The sequence below is a fragment of the Schistocerca cancellata genome, chromosome 2 (genome assembly GCF_023864275.1).
Source record: "Schistocerca cancellata isolate TAMUIC-IGC-003103 chromosome 2, iqSchCanc2.1, whole genome shotgun sequence".
Classification (NCBI taxonomy): Eukaryota; Metazoa; Arthropoda; class Insecta; order Orthoptera; family Acrididae; genus Schistocerca; species Schistocerca cancellata.
The window spans coordinates 786871241-786895585 of NC_064627.1; the positions used below are offsets into that span (position 1 = coordinate 786871241).

A 24345-nucleotide genomic window follows, 5' to 3' on the forward strand; every position below is an offset into this window, starting at 1 on the left:
TCTTAGAAACTCAACAACGTGCTGTTGGTGAAGTTAGTCAAAAGTTCGCAGATTTTAAATAAGAGCAAGATAACGAACACATGGAATTTCTTACAGAAATAAATAAAACAAAACAGCAGCTGGAAAATGTTGAAAGTACTGGAGAAGAATAGGGTACTAAGTTCATGAATCTTGATTTGAACATGCACGAAAAGGCTAGAAAACAGTGACAGCTAACGCCACTAGTTCCTCAGATTAGGGAGCTAGTTACTACAGGCAGCCGTCACGCGACCCTCGAAGAAAGATGCACGCCATTTGCCAATACTCCAACACGAATGCAACGTGGCATGGCCTGAAACTTCGCTTCGGAGCCGTCCGAAGTTTTCAGCTCGCCCTGCATGCGCAACGTTGACGTAGGCGATACTGAACGTTTTCCACAGAGTATGCAATTAAATAGATTCAAAGCTAAAGGAAATGTACATCCTGTTGCTTTTATTAGCAGTTCTGGAGGTACACTTTCATCAGTATGGACACATGCTGACAATATCTCTTTTGTTGCTAACCATTTGGACAGAGATGCCTATAGCTAGGAGATACAAAGAGACTGACGAAATGCCATATGTAGAATTTGAGGTGCCATTTTTGTTGAAGTACTGGTCAAAACGCACTTGGGAATGCGTTGTGTAGATGGATTGTATAATAAAAAATATTTGTGAGAAGCTGATGGAACAGTAACCGAATTTTTAGAAAAGAAATTGGGCAAGAACTGGTGCTTAGATAAGCAGTTTAAGAAATCGATGTTACGGGCAATGACATGGCTACGTTCCGTTATACGAAGACAGTTGGCAGTAACCATTGCTAACTCAGATGATCAGGTAAGACAATTTTTCGCATAGACAGACAACCAAGAAAACAGAGATAGATAAAGGACTTTTAGATATTCACAACAGCGAAATAACGATGTTGACGGGCCAGAACCAAATCGGCACAGAGATGAGAACAGTCCATGTATAGAGGGAGTTTGGAAATTGCCGTTAAAAACTTCTAGAACTTGTAGAGGGGAGTAAGTACATAATGTTTTGAATAGGAACCCATGTTGGAAACATAACGTTTCCGTTCTACGACGATTTCAATTCAGATGTTTAACTCGTTCTCTTCTACTAGCAGAATTGAAGTAAGCGTGACGCAGAACGGTTATTAGATAAGAATTCGAAAGGAAACGTAACGAAACATCCATTTATCACGTAAGCACATTTGTTTGTATTAGCACTTAAACATTACTTTCTGTACATACAGTATGCTTGCTTCTCGTTCGTTTTGGAATAACGTAAACACGTAATGTTTAAGTGTAAATACAAGAAAATGTGCTTACGTGATAGATGGATGTTTCGTTATGTTTCCTTTCGAATTGCTACCTAGTAACTCTACTGTGTCACGCCTAATTCAATCCGTCAGGCGGAACTGGATTAATTAAACATATCAATTGAAACCGTTATAGAACGGAAGTGGTATGTTTCAAGACATGGGTTCCTATTCAGATTATTATATACTCACTCCCCTCGACAATTATGAAGGAAGCTATTATTCCTGCTATTCGTTCGGTTTCTTGAAATAAAGTGTCAGCAGTTTTAAAGAATTTTCATGAGAAACCTTTTCCAAGAAAGATGTATATATTCCTGAATGACCAGTTAGCGGATTCAAGATTTTGTGAGCGATGGGAGAACAAAGTAAACCTATGAAGAAGCTCATATTACTGGAAACTCGAAATATAATTTTGATGCGATAGTAATTCCGCAGCTCTGTGACTCAATGATTATCAGTGCTGATTACTTTTCTGAGCTTGGACAGTGTCTCAATTTTGCTAATGAAGCCACTAAAATAAATAATTAAGGGTCTACTGAGATTATCCTGTTTAATGGGAAAGCGGCTGCTATGCTGATACCTTAGTCAGCTACAGAGGGCGCATGTAGAAGTTTGACAGATTCTTTCTACGAAGTCCTTAAAACTTTAGAATCAGTCAGAGATTGTAATGCGAAACGAAGCGATACGAATACTTTTCAATTTATAAAAATTGGAATCGACGCTAGTGGTTGTTGCGTGGAAAGTTTTTTGGAAAGAATAAACAATGTGAATGTTCAAATTCAGGCTTCTACTATAGATTTGATCACTATTCCCATTTCTTTACGAATCTCTTTGCAAGTTTTTGGTAGCTCAACAAGAAAAGTTTAAGTGTTTCGAAAAAATGGTGATGGAATTGAGCGTGTCGAAGCAGTATACAAAAGACCTGGGGAAAACCAAGCGAAAGGGAATGAAGTTTAAGATGAAACACCCGATAAAGAATTGAGAATAACTGCGAATGATACTTTCAGAATTAACACATTTCTCGTCCTTATTGATAGACTCGTATTCGAATTTAAGAACAGCAAGAGTCCTACAACGTGTCCAGTGAAAAGTTTTCATTTCTGACCAAAGCGAGTGAATTGTCGTCATCAACACTTACGGAAAAAAAAATCTTTTCTCGGAAGAAAGGTATCATAATGATCCGGAGACTGGCTTAGTTCAAGAACGCTCACATTTCTTATGTCAGCTTTCTTCTGAAAGAATTTTTGTAAAACCAAATTCTGAATCATTCAACAGTTTATTTTCGTTCCTGCGAAAACAGAATTTTCAAAATTTATATCCAGATTTGGATATAACGGTTCTCATGGCTCTATGGACACCAGCGACAAACTGTTCGGATAAGAAAGCTTTTCTTGCTTAAAACGGGCGAAAAATTATCTACAATTTATCTTCAGCCAAGAAAAGCTAAACCCCTTAGCTCTTTTATGCATGGAGTCAGAACTAATGAACAAGATTTCATACGATGCTATAACTGATGATTTTGCGAAAAGAAAATCGCGCAAAAAGATATTGTAAAACTTTAATAACTTAACTAATTGAATTTTATCGTTATCATCAGCCATATTGTTAGCAGATAACGGAATATACTGCTTTTAAACTGTAAGTAATCGCAATAAAAAATTACTTAATTATGTTCAGCGAATGTATGTTATTGTGTAACTACACTCCTGGAAATTGAAATAAGAACACCGTGAATTCATTGTCCCAGGAACGGGAAACTTTATTGACACATTCCTGGGGTCAGATACATCACATGATCACACTGACAGAACCACAGGCACATAGACACAGGCAACAGAGCATGCACAATGTCGGCACTAGTACAGTGTATATCCACCTTTCGCAGCAATGCAGGCTGCTATTCTCCCATGGAGACGATCGTAGAGATGCTGGATGTAGTCCTGTGGAACGGCTTGCCATGCCATTTCCACCTGGCGCCTCACTTGGACCAGCGTTCGTGCTGGACGTGCAGACCGCGTGAGACGACGCTTCATCCAGTCCCAAACATGCTCAATGGGGGACAGATCCGGAGATCTTGCTGGCCAGGGTAGTTGACTTACACCTTCTAGAGCACGTTGGGTGGTACGGGATACATGCGGACGTGCATTGTCCTGTTGGAACAGCAAGTTCCCTTGCCGGTCTAGGAATGGTAGAACGATGGGTTCGATGACGGTTTGGATGTACCGTGCACTATTCAGTGTCCCCTCGACGATCACCAGTGGTGTACGGCCAGTGTAGGAGATCGCTCCCCACACCATGATGCCGGGTGTTGGCCCTGTGTGCCTCGGTCGTATGCAGTCCTGATTGTGGCGCTCACCTGCACGGCGCCAAACACGCATACGACCATCATTGGCACCAAGGCAGAAGCGACTCTCATCGCTGAAGACGACACGTCTCCATTCGTCCCTCCATTCACGCCTGTCGCGACACCACTGGAGGCGGGCTGCACGATGTTGGGGCGTGAGCGGAAGACGGCGTAACGGTGTGCGGGACCGTAGCCCAGCTTCATGGAGACGGTTGCGAATGGTCCTCGCCGATACCCCAGGAGCAACAGTGTCCCTAATTTGCTGGGAAGTGGCGGTGCGGTCCCCTACGGCACTGCGTAGGATCCTACGGTCTTGGCGTGCATCCGTGCGTCGCTGCGGTCCGGTCCCAGGTCGACGGGCACGTGCACCTTCCGCCGACCACTGGCGACAACATCGATGTACTGTGGAGACCTCACGCCCCACGTGTTGAGCAATTCGGCGGTACGTCCACCCGGCCTCCCGCATGCCCACTATACGCCCTCGCTCAAAGTCCGTCAACTGCACATACGGTTCACGTCCACGCTGTCGCGGCATGCTACCAGTGTTAAAGACTGCGATGGAGCTCCGTATGCCACGGCAAACTGGCTGACACTGACGGCGGCGGTGCACAAATGCTGCGCAGCTAGCGCCATTCGACGGCCAACACCGCGGTTCCTGGTGTGTCCGCTGTGCCGTGCGTGTGATCATTGCTTGTACAGCCCTCTCGCAGTGTCCGGAGCAAGTATGGTGGGTCTGACACACCGGTGTCAATGTGTTCTTTTTCCATTTCCAGGAGCGTAGTATTAAGGCATACCTTACCCACCTTAATAGTAGTATATGGTTGAGCTTTTATTACCTCAGAAATATATAAAAAATTATTTCTTGTGCAATCTTAACTAAATCACTGAGTTGTAAAAATAATCTAGGAACTGACACATCGATCCCCCAGTTCACAATCATACCAATTACGGGAAAAGGGTGGTGTAATTGGGACGATGGGGCACAAATCATTAAGTTATAATTTCATTGACTAAAAATAGTAATTATTATGATTGTGAAATAGGGTATCAAATTATAGAGGTCGGTAGGGGCGGCAAAATTTGAATAGCCTACTGGTGACAAATGTGTAAACCCGCCACTGGCTGCAGGCAGCCAGCAGTCGACTTATGACACAGGCGCAGAGGTTGGTCCAGGGCTGGAAGCATGGGGAACTGGGTTAACTGACCTGGTGAGTTGATGAGGGCAGTTAACTCAGCGTTCGGCTGGAGGGGCGTCTTCCATCAATGCTGTACTGCACTAGAGTATTTGTGATACGTTGTTCAAAATTATTAACAGATTATTTAATATCTTCGGAGGCCAATCTCATACTAATAACGCACAGCGATATTTTTTTAATGCTCTGTGTTTCCTTTGAGCAATCTCTGAAATTTAATAGCACATTTTGCCGTCTGAATTTATCTTCTCTTAATATTTTTCGATGTCACATTGAGGATTAATATTTACCTTTGAATAATCTACTGAACTTACAACTACAGAAATTAGATCAAAGGAACAAAATTTTCGCTCGGTTTTCTTATTTATACAAGCATTGAGTTTCTACCTAATTTTCTTAATTCTTTTGATGTCGGGTTAGAGTAAAGGGTATAGAAAGGGATAAATCTTATGATAATTCAAAAATGTTGAAAAAATGTGTACGAAAGTGTTCCATCTAACAGAAATTTGGTTTAAAATGTGCAAGTGCCATACTTTGTGCAGCTATTGCTTTGTCTTAGGAACAAGTTTATACAAGTCATGGTGCATTTACGTTTTTGTGTAACTAAATAAGATTTTTTCAAAAATATTTAGTTATGTTTCAAAATTAAATAGCATCATCATTTGCATATGAACATTTTGAATAATCAACCTATTTTGCTTGAATATTAGCTGAATCTGACTAAAGGAAATCAGATTAAATTTACGCTTAATGTTCTTTACATTTGAATAACGTTGCTTTTCAGTGACTTGATGGTCGTTTCTAGGCTAATAACCCAGTTACATTGTCAAAAGATATAGATGCCAAAATGTATAGCGCGACTACGTTAGTGTGACTGTGTTGCTCCGAGAATTGTAAAATTGGCGAATAAGGGTCTAGCCACTTAGTAATTATAGAGGGCATTTCATTTTAGAGCCTTGAGATCTGTTATTTTGACAAAATTTTACAAGTTTATAAAACAAAGAGGTCTGGACATGTAAGGGTATCATTGTCGATACCCTAAGTAAGTAATCTAGTACAAGCACTTACTTACGGTGGATATAATATTTCTGCTTCTCTGGAGGGTTCCAGTACGTCAGGTCAACAGGTCCGGAGTACCCCCCCCCCCTCCCATTAAATCGAACACACTAGGGCACAAGCGGGGGAAGCTGCTCAGTTTGAGGCAAGCTGTCACTGATGACGGTCAGAGTGGCCCCAGTGTCGGAATGGTTTAATGGTTGAGATTTTGAGGTTTTCAGCGAACGGGGGAAATAAATCTATACTTATTGTGGAAGTTATGAATATATTTGCAAGGAAACGGAAGTTATAAGCGAAAGGACGGTCTTAAAATATGAGTGCTGTCGCCATTAATGCCATGTGGGTGTTTCAACATTAACAAATTGACCATTGATGTAACCTAACTTCTAAGTTATACTGTGCGTTAGTAAGTCAATTTCACTCTTCAGAAGGTACTTTACAAATTAAATTTTACGTTGTGGCTCGACGGAATGCTAAGGCGTCTTGTCACGGCGTTGGCGGCTCCCCCAGTTGGAGGTTCGAGTCCTCCCTCAGGCATGGGTGCATGGGTTGTCCTTAGCGTAAGTTAGTTTAAGTTAGATTAGGTAGTGAGTAAGCTTATGGACCGTTGACCTCAGCAGCTTGGGCCCTAAGACCTTACCACAAATTTCCAAAAAATTTCTCGACGGAACGAACGCTGCGAACTAGCGTATGAGACGGATTGGGAACCATTTTCGGATCTTAAGAATTAATAAACTATTTCGTTAGAGTGATTTTTAGCATTTCATGAATACCGTTAAATATAGATCCATATAGTCTTAGGAAGGAGGGCGTAGATAGGTTTCATTCACACGGTAGAATTCAATAACTGTTTATGTAATTTCGTTTGCCAGGCAGTCAAGAGAACTATTAAATATCAAAGGGAACGGAGTTCTAATATTTGGTATGTAGGCTTGGCCATCAGCCAATGGGGAGCCTTTGCAGCTTTAATCGAATGAGTAGTCGTCATTCTACTCTGTTACCAAGTGCCGTCGAGTACTGCTTGGTCTGAGGGGAGGCATGTCTTTGTTTGATGTCGGTGCGAGCAGCTTAGAAATTTATACAATCGTGAAGAAACCTGGCGATGTCTTTTCACTGACTTACCTTGGTGAATATTGAGCGAATGCGCAGGATATTTCGGTAGTAACTTTCATAGTTCCACGTCTACATCTATATGGGTAATCTGAAAATCACATTTAAGTGCCTGGCTGAGAGATCATCGAACCACCTTCACACTAATTCTCGTACGGCGCGCGTAAAAAACGAACACTTACATCTCTGCGTACGAGCTCTGATTTCCCTTATTTTATTATGATGGCCGTTTGACGGATGTACGTCGGTGTCAACAAAATATTTTCGCATTCCAAGGAGAAAGTTGGTGATTTAAACTTCGTGAGAAAATTCCGCCGCGACGAGAAACGCCTTTGTTTTAATGATGTCCATCCCAAATTCTGTATCATTTCAGTGACACTTTCTCCCTTATTTCGCCATAATACAAAACGTACTACGCTTCTTTGGACATTCTCGATGTACTCCGTCAGTCCTATCTGGTAAGGATCCCACACTGCGCATCAGTATTTTACAAGAGGACGGACAAGTGTAGTGTAGGCAGTCTCTTTAGTAGATCTGTTACATTTTCTCAGTGTCCTGCCAGTAAAAAGTATTCTTTGGTTAGCCTTCCCTACAACAACTACTATGTGTTCCTTCAAATTTAAATTGTTCGTAATTGTAATTCCTAGGCATTTAGCTGAATTAACGACCGTTAGATTTGATTTATTTATCGCGTAATCGAAGTTTAACGGTTTCCTTTATAACACTCATGTGGATGACCTCACACTTTTAGCAGGGTCAATTGACAGTTTTTGCCCCCTACAGATATCTTTTCTAAATAGTTTTACAATTTGTTTTGATCTTCTGATGACTTTATTAGTCGATAAACGACAGCGTCATCTGCAAACAACAGAAGACGGCTGCACAGATTGTCTCCAATTTCGTTTATATAAATAAGGAACAGCAAAGGGCCTATAACACTACCTTGGGGAACGCCAGAAATCACTCCCGATTTACTCGATGACTTTCCGTCAATTACTACGAACCTCTCTGACGGAAAATCACAAATCCAGTCACATAACTGAGACGATATTCCAGAAGCACACAATTTCACTACAAGCCGCTTCTGTGGTGCAGTGTCAAAAGTCTGCTAGAAATCGAGGAATAGGAAATCAACTTGAAATCCCTTGCCAATAACTCTAAACACTTCGTGTGAGGAAAGAGATAGTTGTGTTTCCCAAGAACGATGTTTTCTAAATCCGTATTGACTGTGGGTCTTCATAGTTTACTTTCGGTTACTCCTCTTTCAGATTTGCAGCATTATTTTTCCGCATGGTGTGATGGAATCTCGTAAGTTGCTTACCTCTTGTTTCATGGAAGATATCATAGGCCCGAAAATTTTGTTTTCAATAGGTCGTGCTCTACATTCTAAAGTGCCATTCTCGCCTGAATTATAAAAGAGCTGCTGTCTTATTTGAAGTTGTGTATTGCACTGCTTGGAACTATAAGCCGAATGTAAACACATTATTCAATTATTGGTAAATTTCTTAGTGAACCTTTATTTACTATTTAATGTTTGCTATACAGAACTATTTTTAGTTGCACATAGATTACATAAACCTGTGCGTCTGTAACTGCTCATCTACATTTACATCTACATTTATACTCCGCAAGCCACCCAACGGTGTGTGGCGGAGGGCACTTTACGAGCCACTGTCATTACCTCCCTTTCCTGTTCCAGTCGCGTATGATTCGCGGGAAGAACGACTGCCGGAAAGCCTCCGTGCGCGCTCGAATCTCTCTAATTTTATATTCGTAATCTCCTCGGGAGGTATCAGTAGGGGGAAGCAATATATTCGATACCTCATCCAGAAACGCACTCTCTCGAAAACTGGACAGCAAGCTACACCGCGATGCAGCGCGCCTCTCTTGCAGAGTCTGCCACTTGAGTTTGCTAAACATCTCCGTAACGCTATCACGCTTACCAAATAACCCTGTGACGAAAAGCGCCGCTCTTCTTTGGATCTTCTCTATCTCCTCTGTCAACCCGACCTAGTACGGATCCCACACTGATGAGCAATACTCAATTATAGGTCGAACGAGTGTTTAGTAAGTCACCTCCTTTGTTGATGGACTACATTTTCTAAGGACTCTCCCAATGAATGTCAACCTGGCACCCGCCTCACCAACAATTAATTTTATATGATCATTCCACTTCAAATCGTTCTGTACGAATACTCCCAGATATTTTACAGTAACTGCTACCAGAGTTTGTTCCGCTATCATATAATCGTACAATAAAGGATCCTTCTTTCTATGCATTCGCAATACATTACATTTGTCTATGCTAAGGGTCAGTTGCCACTCCCTGCACCAAGTGCCTATCCGCTGCAGATCTTCCTGCATTTCGCTGCAATTTTCTAATGCTGCAACTTCACTGTATACTACAGCATCATCCGCGAAAAGCCGCATGGAACTTCCGACACTATCTACTAGGTCATTTTTATATAACGCAGATGGTGTTGCTGTGGCTGGTGCTGAAACGCAGTGATACCGCTATCTAACAAATCCTTTCACATCAGTTCTAAATAAATATGGTGGAGTTCTGTTAAATATTCATGGTCAGATTGCGTGTCCAATTGTTTCTGGGAGATAATGGTTGATACCGCACAGCTTAAAAAATCAGAACTTTCCTGTCACTGATCATGGTAGTAGTTAGTTTTTACAACACTCACACACACACACACACACACACACACACACACACACACACACTCACACTCACACACACACACACACACACCTTACATTTTGTATTTGAGAATATGAAATTATAACGGCCATTTATTACGATAAAAATTATACCTGCTTGCATTAAAAAGAAAGCCTAGCCGACGTGCAGGTGCTGACACGATACTTACGGACACCCTCCAGTCTCTTAACATTTCTTCCAGTAGTCATGAAGAGTCTTGCCACATAAATGAATAATGCTCCGACGATTACCATGGGAACAATGAGAACGTAGTTGACGACGAGGACCATGGCCAGAATTCCGAAGAGCACCAGGTAAATCTGAAATGAGAAAATGTATTGTGATTTCCTTCATACAAGAGGTCGTTTAGGAATATCTCGACACTTAATAACCGCGCCATTACTAACAGGTTATCTGGCTGAACGAAATGGCTCTGTATCAAACAGCAACTAATTTAAGTTTGACTAATGGAATACAGTTGAGCTGCTATCTACATTTTTATTGCAGGATATTTCGACTACCGATCCAGTCGCCTTTTTGACGGAATGACAGAAAGTTTATTATGTACTCACTGCCTGGACTCCAGAAAAATGGAAACAACAACTTGGCTTTATCCTCGAAAGTACTCCATTAACTGATCATTTACTTCTCACCACAAGGGTGCAACAGGAATGTTGGTACTCTGCATTCAAACGATGTTAAAAATAAGTACATAGGTTATTTTGCAATCAGCATATTTTATTGATGCTTTCTTTTGACGGTTCACTGCAAAAATGCAGATGGCGATGCTGTAGCTGGTGCTGAAACGCAGTGATACTGCTATCTAGCAAATACTTTCAGATCAGCTCTCAATAAATATGATGGAGTTACCGAATGGGGGTAGATGTGAAAAAGAGCTTCAAAGGTATATGGGTGCTAAGAAGGATGGTCGAAGGATGTGTCGGCTGAGAGGAGGAAGCCCGTTGTTAGACTGCAGGACAAACACGCTCTTTTAACTGGCACATTTTCGATTCCTCTAAAACTTGATGAGGAAATAGACACGAGTAATTCTACAGCACCACGTATTGACGTCTACAGTCCATAGATGACTTTTCTAAAGTATCACTTTCGCCTCATATTAGTGTAGTTGATTCCAAACCGCAAGGTTTTGCATTCGATCACAGATAATGGCTATCATGAGGTACGGCAGGCCAAAATTTATGACATACGGAATCACCTCATTCTGACAACAGCGTTTTCAAAAGTGGACGAAGAAGAGGAGATTTAGGGTATCCTCTTGGAACTCGCGTTAAAAATTCGATCGATAGTGTTATATGGTCACAAAGCAATATACTTGTCGCTTATACGTCATGCTTCACAACAATAAATGTTGCCAGACTAGGGGCGCAGCGGAGCATTAGCTTTATGCGGCCCATACCTACGGGGCATGCTGAGGCTGGACTCACACAAAACATTTATTTTTCATCAGCACACCTACGACGCCATCATACGCCCGCTTCTGCATACCTAGGGGTACGAGCAACCGTTTCTTCCAGAAGTGCTAGTCCCGCTAAGTAAGCAAGCAGTTTTGTTATTTCTAAGATTCTGCCGTATATTCCAATGATATGATACAAGCCAACAAGCGTCAGATCGATACACTTTACTCCTGAAGTCAGTCCGAAAATCTTTTTCCTTGTTTCTAAGATGTCATATCCAGGGTGTTCCAAAAATACTTTTACAGACTCTGGGAGGGGGGGGGGGGGGCAGGTTCTTTACACCAAAACAAGAAAAAACGATCTCTATACATGGGCGTTAAAATGCATACCTTAAGAGATATGAACATTTCTTCATTTTCGCTACTTTGAAACACAACTCTTCTATAAAACAAGTGCTCATAGCTCCTAAGATATGCATTTTAGAGCCGAAGTTTGTACTTCAAAGAGAAACTTTCTTGGTAAGTATGTGTGTTTTTCAGCGTCCGAGTGAAAAACGTTACCAAACAGTACAGAATTTAAGGAATTGATGATTATTTTATCGAGGAAATTAAGATTAACTGAACTGTCTTTTATGTGTAGACGATGCCACTCTGCAGGCGGAAAATGACTTAAAAAAGGGGAATATATTTATTAGGAAAGATTTGTGAAGAGTTCGATCTGACGATTTCAGAAAGCAAGATAAAATAAGTGGATTTTAGAGGAAAATATCCTGTAAGAACAGATATTGTGATTAACAAAAGAATGATAAAACAAGTCAAACATTTTAACTATTTAGCTGGCGATATCACATATGAGTATGACGAAGACGTAGAGAATACATCAGCGAAATTTGGGAATATATGCGTAACAATAAGCAGATGTCTAAAAATAAAACGAAGAAAGAAACAAGATTTATATTTTACAGGAATATTGCAGTTCCAACACTTATTTATGGAAGTGATTCATGGGTTAGACATAAACGCAAAAAAGTAGTATAAAGCAACAGAGATGAGATTTCTAAGAGGAGTAAAGTGGTGCACGAGAGCTGACAGATTTAGAAATTCGGAAACTAGGAAAAAACTAAATGTATTTAATCTCTTCACCAAAATAGAAGGAAAAAAGAAACAGGAACGAACATCTCGAAAGAATTAGTGGATAAAGATCACTTTTCCCAATAAGAAGATTTAAGATGTCAAGGAAGACGTAAAACGCAAAAAAAGAAAGGCCTAAAGCTTGAAGTGAAGATAATGATGGTGATGATTATTTTCCTACCACGACATTATTATTACTATTATTATTATTATTATTATTATTACTATTTCATTGATAAATATATTCAAATTATTGAAACAGAATTCCAAACATGTACCTGAATCATCATGATCATAAACTGCGGTAGGAGTTCATCGGTAGATCCCATATCCTTAGAGAACCTGTTGAGAATTCGTCCAGACGGGTTCGTGTCGAAGAAGCGCATAGGCGCCCGGAGGATGCAGTTGAACATGGTGTTATGCATGTTTCGCGACGCCCGCATGCACATTTTGAAGAAGGCGATGGATCGGATCTGTGTGAGCAGTATGCAGCCCACCACGAGGCCTCCGTACAGTTCCAGGAAGAACTCGCTGGGTGGGAGGGACTCCAGCTCCTCTGACAACGTCTGGTTGCTGCCACCGGCCGCCTCCAGTTGCATCTGGAGAGAGGTCCTCAGTACCTCCGTGTTAGACCTGTGCACATCAGCAGCATTACAGTTACCGAATGTTCCAACCAAATTACATGTTACGAAGAATTAATAACTGACAAGATTTCATTTAAACATATTAACTCAGTGTACAAGCCAGGGAGCCTTCCTCGAATTTAGTAGTTTCGTGGACAGTGCTATAATCAAATGTACTACCCACTAACACCTCACTGAGAAATCTAATGATGCAGATGGCCACTGCAAATTACTTGCTGTTCCAGACTACACAGAAAAACTTGCAGCCAACGCTTATTCAATTCAGTGTATAGAATTTATGACACTGGAGACTTACCATGAGGTTTTCACACGAATATCATCCATACATTCCCGGTGATAACAAAGAGAGACAAATTCGAGAACTATTACACATTCAGCTTGATCGTTTAAGCATGATAATTGCTGAAGAGAATAAAATATGAGTGGTTAGAGAAGAAGATTAATGATCCTTTACATTACGATCAAATTGGCTTCGGGAAAAATAAATCAGAAATTCTGACAGCATAAAAAGGTATTAGAGAATGTAAAGTGGTGCAATATGTTTCATAGTCCATGTACAAAATGGTATAAGTTAAAGCGAATTGAGATGAAACAATAATAACAAGAAATCAAGAAAGAAGTCGAGAGAAGGATGTAAGGTAGAAATGCTGTCTTTTTTCTCTATTATTCAATACAAATATCGAAGAAGCGCAGAAATAGTAAAACAAGCATGAGAGGTGAGATTGAAATTCGAAGTCAAAGGATGTCAATGACGAGATTCGCTGATGGCGCCGCCATTCTCCCTGAAACTGAGAAAGGATTACAAGACTACAGAATGCGATGAACATTCTACTTCGAACAGGATACGGACTGAGAGTGAAACGAAGAACGACGATAGCACTGGGAGGGGTCAGGGTGAGATTACCGACGAACGTAGCGTCAACGCTGGGGACCATGTAATAGAAGAAGTGAATGAATCCTGCTATCCTGGAAGCAAAATAATACATGATGGACCAAGCAGGAAGAATATATACAAGGAGACTAGCAGAGGTAAAGACGGAATTTATTACCAAATAAGTCCACTAATATCAAACGTAGGCCTTAACTTGAGAAAGAAATTTATGAAGATGAAGATCTGGAATGCAGCATCATAGAGAAGTGAATCAGGGACGTTTGGAACATTGAAAAAGAACAGAATTTAAATAGATGTGTTGTTACAGACAGACAGGTAAGTCCACTAACATCAAAGGTAGGCCTTAACTTGAGAAAGAAAATTATGAGGATGAACGTCTGGTATGCAGCATCATAGGGAAGTGAATCAGGAACGTTTTCAAAATTGAAAAAGAACAGAATTTAAAGAGATATATTGTTAGAGACAGATGCTTACAGTTGAGTGGTGTATATGGATAACACTGACAAGAAGAAGGAGTATGGTGGCAGAATATGGGCTGTAACACCAGGATATAGTAAGCATTATTTTATTCATAGTGTTACATTTTCAGAAATATTTTCATTTCGTTTTTCCGGTTTCAACAAATTCATTTGTCCTCTACAGAAGCCTAAAAAATTAGGAATATTATAAATCATTAGACCATGGCTAAACATTTATGTAAAGTGCAAGAAGTGTATTACAAAACTTAATTAGTATTTGTTTAGCAGATGTCAAACAGTGCTATATGTCCAAAACTATAGATATAGTAGGTGACTATTATAAACACATATTGACAGATCGGTAATTTACAGTACTCGAATAAAATCTATATACAAGTCAAGCTGTTGTGTTAGTAGCGAGGAACATACATCAAATCACAAAAAAGTATGAGTAAATATTTAACCGAGCTATATATAATACATTTGAAAAATATGGTACATATTTCTAATATCTGGAAGTTTTGGGCTGATTTTCACATTTTATGAAATATTCTATGCAGTGAGAATAGTGTCTGTTTTTCAGAGCAATCTGATCACTCAAAAAATCTGTTGAATTTAATAGGAATTTTTATATAATTGAAATAATGGTGTGCAATGTCTGACAGTGATTTCTGGGAGGCACATTGTTGTGTGTGATAAATAAAGGGCATCTAAACTGTCAGATGAGTTTGTGCAATTGATGCAGGAAATGTTGGGCATATATCAGTGTCCTGTAATATGATAATCGTGTGTAGTCACACTGTTAGAGTGAAATAGGTTCATTTACCTTTCTCTACATTATATCTGTATGGCGTCAAGTAAAATCCTTCTCTATCAATGAAAAATTATTTGTCGCTGTTCCATCGTCATGAAAAGAGATGACAGGGCATTACTAATGTAATGTTCTGGACAAATAAATGAAAGTAATGTTTATCATATTGTCATAAGACTTGAATTTATAATACTATTTATAGTTTCTTACCAAAACGTTACTACATAGTCCGAACCGCTGGTGATAATTTGTGCAATGACTATCATGATAGCCACAGAAAACAACAGGCAGAGACCACCAGCTGCCCGGAAATATTGCCACACGGTTTGCCACCTGAAGTTCTCATGCATCATTTTTTCACTGTTGTCCTGCTGTGTTGGATCTCTGTGTAGTTTACCGGTTTCGTCCAACAAAACGCTCTGCAAAAAGATAATGTTTTTGTCAGTCTCCTGTCAGCGATGTAACTTTATGGGTGGAGACCAGCCGAGTTTGAAATTGCAGAGAAAGCAATCGCCCATGTGTTGTTCGTGAAACCATCATAAACCTGCGATGGTAAAATCTCTTATTTATAAGTTAAATGTATGCTGATAAGTATTAAACCTGCTAAACTTTAACAAACATTCTTTGTTATACAGTAAGGATGGATAAACGATTACCACGTGAGAGTTCAGAAAACCCGTCCGCGCCAGGTCGCCATAAAGATGTACACTCCAGGAAATGGAAAAAAGAACACATTGACACCGGTGTGTCAGACCCACCATACTTGCTCCGGACACTGCGAGAGGGCTGTACAAGCAATGATCACACGCACGGCACAGCGGACACACCAGGAACCGCGGTGTTGGCCGTCGAATGGCGCTAGCTGCGCAGCATTTGTGCACCGCCGCCGTCAGTGTCAGCCAGTTTGCCGTGGCATACGGAGCTCCATCGCAGTCTTTAACACTGGTAGCATGCCGCGACAGCGTGGACGTGAACCGTGTGTGCAGTTGACGGACTTTGAGCGAGGGCGTATAGTGGGCATGCGGGAGGCCGGGTGGACGTACCGCCGAATTGCTCAACACGTGGGGCGTGAGGTCTCCACAGTACATCGATGTTGTCGCCAGTGGTCGGCGGAAGGTGCACGTGCCCGTCGACCTGGGACCGGACCGCAGCGACGCACAGATGCACGCCAAGACCGTAGGATCCTACGCAGTGCCGTAGGGGACCGCACCGCCACTTCCCAGCAAATTAGGGTCACTGTTGCTCCTGGGGTATCGGCGAGGACCATTCGCAACCGTCTCCATGAAGCTGGGCTACGGTCCCACACACCGTTAGGCCGTCTTCCGCTCACGCCCCAACATCGTGCAGCCCGCCTCCAGTGGTGTCGCGACAGGCATGAATGGAGGGACGAATGGAGACGTGTCGTCTTCAGCGATGAGAGTCGCTTCTGCCTTGGTGCCAATGATGGTCGTATGCGTGTTTGGCGCCGTGCAGGTGAGCGCCACAATCAGGACTGCATACGACCGAGGCACACAGGGCCAACACCCGGCATCATGGTGTGGGGAGCGATCTCCTACACTGGCCGTACACCACTGGTGATCGTCGAGGGGACACTGAATAGTGCACGGTACATCCAAACCGTCATCGAACCCATCGTTCTACCATTCCTAGACCGGCAAGGGAACTTGCTGTTCCAACAGGACAATGCACGTCCGCATGTATCCCGTGCCACCCAACGTGCTCTAGAAGGTGTAAGTCAACTACCCTGGCCAGCAAGATCTCCGGATCTGTCCCCCATTGAGCATGTTTGGGACTGGATGAAGCGTCGTCTCACGCGGTCTGCACGTCCAGCACGAACGCTGGTCCAACTGAGGCGCCAGGTGGAAATGGCATGGCAAGCCGTTCCACAGGACTACATCCAGCATCTCTACGATCGTCTCCATGGGAGAATAGCAGCCTGCATTGCTGCGAAAGGTGGATATACACTGTACTAGTGCCGACATTGTGCATGCTCTGTTGCCTGTGTCTATGTGCCTGTGGTTCTGTCAGTGTGATCATGTGATGTATCTGACCCCAGGAATGTGTCAATAAAGTTTCCCCTTCCTGGGACAATGAATTCACGGTGTTCTTATTTCAATTTCCAGGAGTGTAGATGCACACCAAGAGAAGAAACTAAATAGTCCATGGTTACTCAACTCCATCAACATCAGTATATTCGCAGTCGAAAAAGTTGTCCAAGTCAGATCAAATAAGCAGCACTTATACATAGTGTCAGCTTATTACGAGGTGAGCGCGTGCAGCCGGTTTTATTTCCTGCATGACGTCGGAGTCCATGCCTATGTGATTACTTGTGGACGCATCTTATCGCCTACAGGTGAAACACTATGGCAGCGTATGTCATAGACAACCGAGCTCGATGTCTTTGAACCAAGATATAACAACCTTCCCCCTTTAACGTGGTCGAAAGAGTCTCTGTCGGTATCAGACCTGCCGTACCAAGGAGGGGGGCAGGAGGGGGGGGGGGAGATGTAGGTGAACAGACCAAATAGGGGCTCGATGTTCATCTTGATGTTGACTGGTACCTGTGGTTACGCTGTGTCCACTGCTTGCTGTGTGAGCAGTCTCATGATCCTGCAACCCATCAGTGCTGGTATTCCATCTCTGGGTTCCCACTGGGAGTCATTGATGCTAGAGATGAGAACAGGTCCCTTGCCCCACTTCGTAAGAGACGATGTTCGTCGCCACTGGATCTGTAGTTCTTGACCTATCTCTGTCTGGTGTCTGAAGTTGTCCGAACTGGCTCCAGGGCCAGTAGCAGTTGGCTCAAGGTGGATATGCACGTCATATCATTATAGTGCCCTCATCTTCCTTGTGAACATCTGAAGCCCCTGAGTAGCTCTGATGACACTTTGTAGACATCCTGGAACATTCTCTAAACGTGAGGCCATACCGTAGAGAGTAAGGAGGAGAGGGGGTGGCACGACGGGGCGCCTTGCGTGTGTTGCAGGCCACAGGAGGTCCCAGATGTCTCGCGTTGGTGACCGAGCAACAGTTCCATTTGAATACCTCCCTGACTTTCTGTCGATCTGTATGAGTCATTAGCTTTGGATGCCACTGACATAATTTTTAGCATTTGCAAGATAAAGATGTAGACGAGGTGCTCATATTAATCATTGGAGGCTGGGCATAACAGTGCTGTTGTCATGCATGTAACAGTGTTCCAAGAGTAGAAGTCTTTGAACAAAATAGACGAGAGCTGAGGACAAACATAGAAAACGGTTTATGGAAATCCTTCAGTGACGAATATTTTCTGCAAGGTTCTTCTTGTTTTCCTTGTTATAGTACTCAACATTCAAGTGACATATGGGGATTTGGAGCATGCATTGATGACAATGAGGAAACGGACAGTGAAATTCACATGCACACACTCCCATGAGTACTGTTGCGTTGGCCAGGCGTGGAGCTACTGTGAGAGTGATGACTGGGGTTGATGCAACGGTTGTGTAGGAGAGGACTCACTATATCCTGCATGATGCTGGCCCAGTATGCATGCTACCCTGTGAGTGCATTCATTTGTTTCATGCCCTAGTGGTCAGCGTGCTGGATTTTTGACATTCTGACACTGTGGTGGTAAGTTGATCATCATCTCTTATCAGAATCAGTACTCCTTGTACCATATGCATGACATTTTTTAGATAAAATTAAGTGCGATCCTTGGTGAGTATCTCATAATTTGCTTTAGAAGGGGGTTCTCAACCATGTCCTCTGCAATTACAGCTACTGTGAGGGGAAAGTTTTGTAGGTGGTTTTGTGGTTCCGTAGGGTATCACCAATTTCGAACTGGCTCTCTGGGTTGTCTCGATAGGCCATCAGCATTTTCATGTTGAGTTGTAGGACTGAACAAAACAGATCTGTGGTTTTTGGTCAGTAACGAGTGAAATTTTGTATCAGAAAGAAATGTACGGAATTTATGAACACGAAAATGATCACAAGAGTTTCTTTCCCGATTTGAGAGTAGTTTAACTGCGCTGAGATGCATGTACATGGGTTTTTCGTGCCCATCAACACTTTTACGAGAAAAGATGGCCCCAGTACAGTATTGAGAGGCGTCAGCGGCCAGGTTATGAAGTCTTGATGTGTCCAGACAGGGAATGGACTTCAGATATTGCATTCATTTTGAAAAGCCTTCTTACGCTGCTGTGACCGTTAATATTTTCCGCCTTTCTTACGTAAATTAAGAAGTCTAACGATCTAGGTGGCATTTCGTATGGATATGGCATAGTGACTGATCTTGTCAAGAAATAACTGAAGGTCTTTAACTTGGTAGGCATTTGAACTTTTTGATGACTTCCATATATTTCCGAGTACTTTCGTTCAAATGGTTCAAATGGCTCTGAGCACTATGGGACTTAACATCTGAGGTCATCAGTCCCCTAGAACTTAGAACTACTTAAACCTAACTAACCTAAGGACATCACACACATCCATGCCCGAGGCAGGATTCGAACCTGCGACCGTAGCAGTCGCGCGGTTCCGGACTGCGCGGTACTTTCAGTAATTTTCGGCTTAATATTTGGCCCAAGTACTCATATTGCTCTTGAAAGGATTCACAGTTTCGTTGATTGCACTTTATTCTATTCCTTTGTAGTTTCTGGAACGGTAGACATAAGTTTGCAAGATGTTACTGTCTTATAATGACACTGACTAACACATCGTACAGAAAGTTTACTAGTATGGGTATAGATTTCCTAATTTAAGATAGAAATTGGCTTACTACTATCAAAACGTAATTTTATTAATTCGTTGTTTATCATCGGTGGGAGAGTTAACTTTGGCGCTTGTACTGCGAAGGGTCTCAACTGCGACGGTAGCGTGTTTACACTGAGGTGGCGTTGTTGATGCAGTAGACCACGGTCTTTGAAGAGTTCCTCCCATATAACCTTGCCCCTGTTTGCAGAAGTGCGTACAGCACATTTCTTTATGTAAACATCGAGTGAGTGTATGTTTGGAAAAACAGTCTGGACACCCCGGTTACTGTGCCCTATTGTTGTTGTAGGGAAGGTGGCATAGAGAAACTACGAGAAGATTGTGAGTCGAGTAAGTACCGCTGCTGATTTGTTGGATGGACTTTGTTCCTAAGTGCACGTCAGGGTTTGAATCACAAGTCTGATGACGAAGAGGAACGAGATGCCTTGCGATCAAACTTATTACGTCATAATTTGGAACGTTGTTTTATGGAAGAATGTCACTTTCCTAAAAATACTGCGTTTCTATGTTCGATACTTTAAGCGATTTTGCAGATAGGTTACTTTCATCAAAACTTTGCTGTGCTGTATCTAATATTTTCAAGGTTTCTTTGCTACTGCCAGTATTTCCTCGAGAATGTCTGTGACTATCCACAGAAATCATTACCAGGTGGATACACACTTTTTATATCGCTCACCAGCACTTCGGTATAAGCTTTAATTTGGACGCAAAAGTCAACGCTTTTTCCAGTCAGCCTTTTCAGGTTAGCTGCCGATGCAGCTTATAACTGACTGGTGCAACTTCCTGCGACAAAGAAAAAATTATAGCCTACGTGCTGTGACAAGAGTTTTCTGCTTGTAATGTCTACCAAACTATGAATTTGTGCCCACTATAAACTCTCAGTTTTAATGAGATGACGAAACTTTTATGGAAGAGACATTACCTCGGGGGTCGGTTGTATATAGAATAAAAACATACTATTTAGTAACATCGTATAAGCTACTCGCCTGGAAGTCGAATTGCAAACGTGTGTAGCATGAATCCCCTTCTGGATTGAATAGCGTGGATGGTGATAATGGATGCTGTTCTGGTCTGATGAGCCGCTGTATTATACGCTACTACTCTTTCATAATTTGTGCTTGCTGCTTTTGTTGTTGTTACAGAACATGCATTCGTTGTTCTTCTTGCTGTGTTTCTGTTGCATCGGAAGTAGCAGCTGTTGCTTTTGTGTTTGTTCCTGTTATGCCTACAGTTGCATTTGAAGTTGCAGCTGTTGCTGCAAAATTTTAATGAATTCGGGATCCATGATCACTGAATTCAGTCTGTTGTTGCAACACACGCACTAAGTTCAAAGAATGGCAGCTCGTTTTGTATTATCGCTAAATATTGGAGAGAGTGTCACAGAAATGATACAGGATTTGGACTGGCAATCATTAAAAGAATGGCGTTCTTCGTTGCGACGTAATCTTCTCACGAAATTCCAATCACCAACATTCTCCTCTGAATGCGAAAATATTATGTTGACACCGATCTACATGGGGAGGAACGATCACCACGATAAAATAAGGGAAAGATATAGGTGTTCACTCCTTCCGCGCCCTATACAAGATTGGAATAATAGAGAATTGTGAATGTGGTTCGATGAACCCTCTGCCAGGCACTTAAATGTGATTTACAGAGTGTCCATGTAGATGTAGAAGTCCGAGGCCTCGTCGTTAAGGTCGCTTAGCGCCTGCTGAAGTACAACAAATACTATTTATTACACAGTAAGGGTGGAACAAAATTATCACTCGATAGTTCACAAACTATTCCGCACTATGTTGTCGTAAAAGTGGTAGACACATACCAAGAGAAGAAGAAATCAAACAGTCCATGGTCGCGTCAGTCCATCCTTAAACGTGTGTTCGTAATATTGAGAGCTGTCCAACTGAAATCCAATAAGCAGTTTGGTCACATAAACACAGCGTAAGTGAGGTAGATACTAGAGCACAGCGCAATACGAAGTGAGTTCATGTTGGCAAGGTATCCAATTTTATTTCCTGCATGAGGTCAGAGACCAGACCAATGTTACTACCGACGGGTACCCATTATCGACTGCAAGTGAAGTACTTGGCAGCGCGTATTGCTTGCAGACTGTCGATCTCTCTCTCTCTGAGGACACAGGTGTACCAAAAATAACACCAGAAAACAAAACGTAAGTCCCAATGCTGACTCCTACTTCATTCTCTGCAGTTCGCAATTTGTCTTTCCAGATAGTAACTTTAGAATGCTCGAAGCCTGAAAAAAGGAGGACTGCTCCCTTTTACAGCGAACTATTTAGCGTGGAGTATTAGTGTCCTACTGTTCCCTTACTTTGAACAGCTGCCCTAGATGCGAAAAGTTTCAGTATACTCTGTCAGCTGACCGGTAGTGTTCGAGCAGTTTCCCCCAGCTGGGTTTCTGAATTACACCAGAGAAACATAACGTGCGGTTTTCTACGCAAAAGAAATGACACTTCTGTTGCAGATATCTGTACTTGCCAAGTACGACATGCTTCAATCGATACACTTACATACACATTCCTTCCACCTCTGCAAATATTTTCACGTTTAAGTGAGTAGTCTACGCATGATACTAGCCGTGTTTGTCTGCTGACGGACGGGAGAAACACCTGTGTAGTGCCGGCCGGAGTGGCCGTGCGGTTCTAGGCGCTACAGTCTGGAGCCGAGCGACCACTACGGTCGCAGGTTCGAATTCTGCCTCGGGCATGGATGTGTGTGATGTCCTTAAGTTAGTTAGGTTTAATTAGTTCTAAGTTCTAGGCGACTGATGACCTCAGAAGTTAAGTCGCATAGTGCTCAGAGCCATTTTTGAACCTGTGTAGTAAACAGCAACTTCTGAGTTGCTCGACTCTGATGAAACTTTTGTCAGCGCACGTATGCAACTCAAGACAAAGACAGAAAAGCGTTCACCAATATATTGTTCCTTAAGAGAAGTGGGACCAGTCTGCTTTCTTTTTTATTACCATTCGTAAATGGTGGTAGATTTCATTTTTGAGGCGGTTCTTAGGGCACCACTGTAAAAACTTTAATTTAATGCCCACTGCCTACATAACAAACAATGGTCAACCAGAACATGATGACCACCTACCAAATAGCCGGTATGTCCACCTCGAGCACGGTCAACAGCGGGCTTGGAAGTAATGAAGCCTTGGAAGGTAGCTGGAGAGAGGTGGAACACATCTGCACACACTAGTAACCTACTTCCTAAATTCCGGGGTGAAATGCGATGAACTCTGACGCCACATTCAGTCACATCCCAGAAGTGTTCCATCGGGTTCAGATCTGGTGAGTTGGCGGCCAACACATCAACTGGATCTCGTGACTGTGTTCCTCGAACCACTCCATCACACTGCTGGCTTTGCGACACGGCGCACCATCTTTTTGAAAAATACCACTGCCGTCGGGAAACATGATCGTCAGGAAAGGGTGTACGTGGTCTGCAACCAGTGTACGAAACACCTTGGCCGCCATACTGACTTGCAGCAGCTCCACTGAATCTGTGGATGCTAACGTGAAGGTTCCCTAGAGAATAACGGAGCCGCCGCCAGTTTGTCTCCGTCCTGCAGCACATGTGTGAAAGAGCTGGTCCCTGTAAGACGATGGATTCGCGCCCTCCTAACGTCATGAAGAAGAAGGTATCGAGACTAGTCAGACCATGCAACGCTCTGCCACTGCGCCAACGTCCAGTGCCCATTTCAGTTACTGACGTCGTGGTGTTAACATTGGCACATGCATGGGTCATCGGCTGTTGAGACCCATCGTTAGGAGTGTTCACTGTTCTGTGTGTTGAGACACACGTGTACTCTCCCAAGCATTAAAGTCTGATCTTGTGTGTATTGTGTATTGAATCGGGGACGTAGAAACGAGGCTTCGTTCCGCCGTAGTCCTCAGTGGTTCACAACCCCCACAACAGGCCACAGCAGTCCACCTTCCCCCCCCCACCCCCCCGTCCCACGCTGAACGTAGGGTTATTGTGCGGTTCGGCCCCCAATGGACCCGCCCCCCCCCCTTTCCAGCCGGGAACGTATCACACCAGACGAGTGTATGCGTATGTGCAGGCAGTGTGTGTGTGTGCAGCAATCGCCGACATAGCGTAACTGAGGTGGAGCAAGGGGAACCAGCCCGCATTCGTCGAGGCAGATGGAAAACCTCCTTAAAGACCATCCACAGACTGGCCGGCACACCTGACCTCGACTCTAATCCGCCGGGCGACTTCGTGCGGGGGACTGGTACGCCTTCCCGCTTCGGAAGCAGCGCAAAACCGCACGGCTATCCGGGCGGACAAGTCTGAGCTTAGTTCCGCCACTGTTTTCCGCCTGTCCTGTTTTATCAGTCTGCACAGCTCACGACGTCCGACATCTGTAATCGAGGATGGCCGCCCAATCCCAGTACATCTGGACCAGTTTTCACCTTGGTTTCGTCACGTGTTGAAGACACAGCACCCCTCGAACACCCGAGAAATCCTACACTTTTCG

At 42.8% G+C, this 24345-nt stretch overlaps 1 protein-coding gene across 1 annotated transcript in view; it reads right to left on the minus strand.

Annotated features, from left to right (window-relative positions):
• LOC126158715 (ATP-binding cassette sub-family C member 4-like) overlaps window positions 1–24345 on the minus strand; it is a 116272-nt gene that overhangs the window by 40236 nt on the left and 51691 nt on the right. Inside the window, exons 12-14 of the mRNA XM_049916463.1 lie at window positions 15315–15523; window positions 12578–12932; window positions 9924–10074 (exon numbers count right to left, since the gene is read on the minus strand). Of these exons, the coding sequence (XP_049772420.1) occupies window positions 9924–10074; window positions 12578–12932; window positions 15315–15523 (715 nt within the window). The remainder of the gene's footprint in view (window positions 1–9923; window positions 10075–12577; window positions 12933–15314; window positions 15524–24345) is intronic.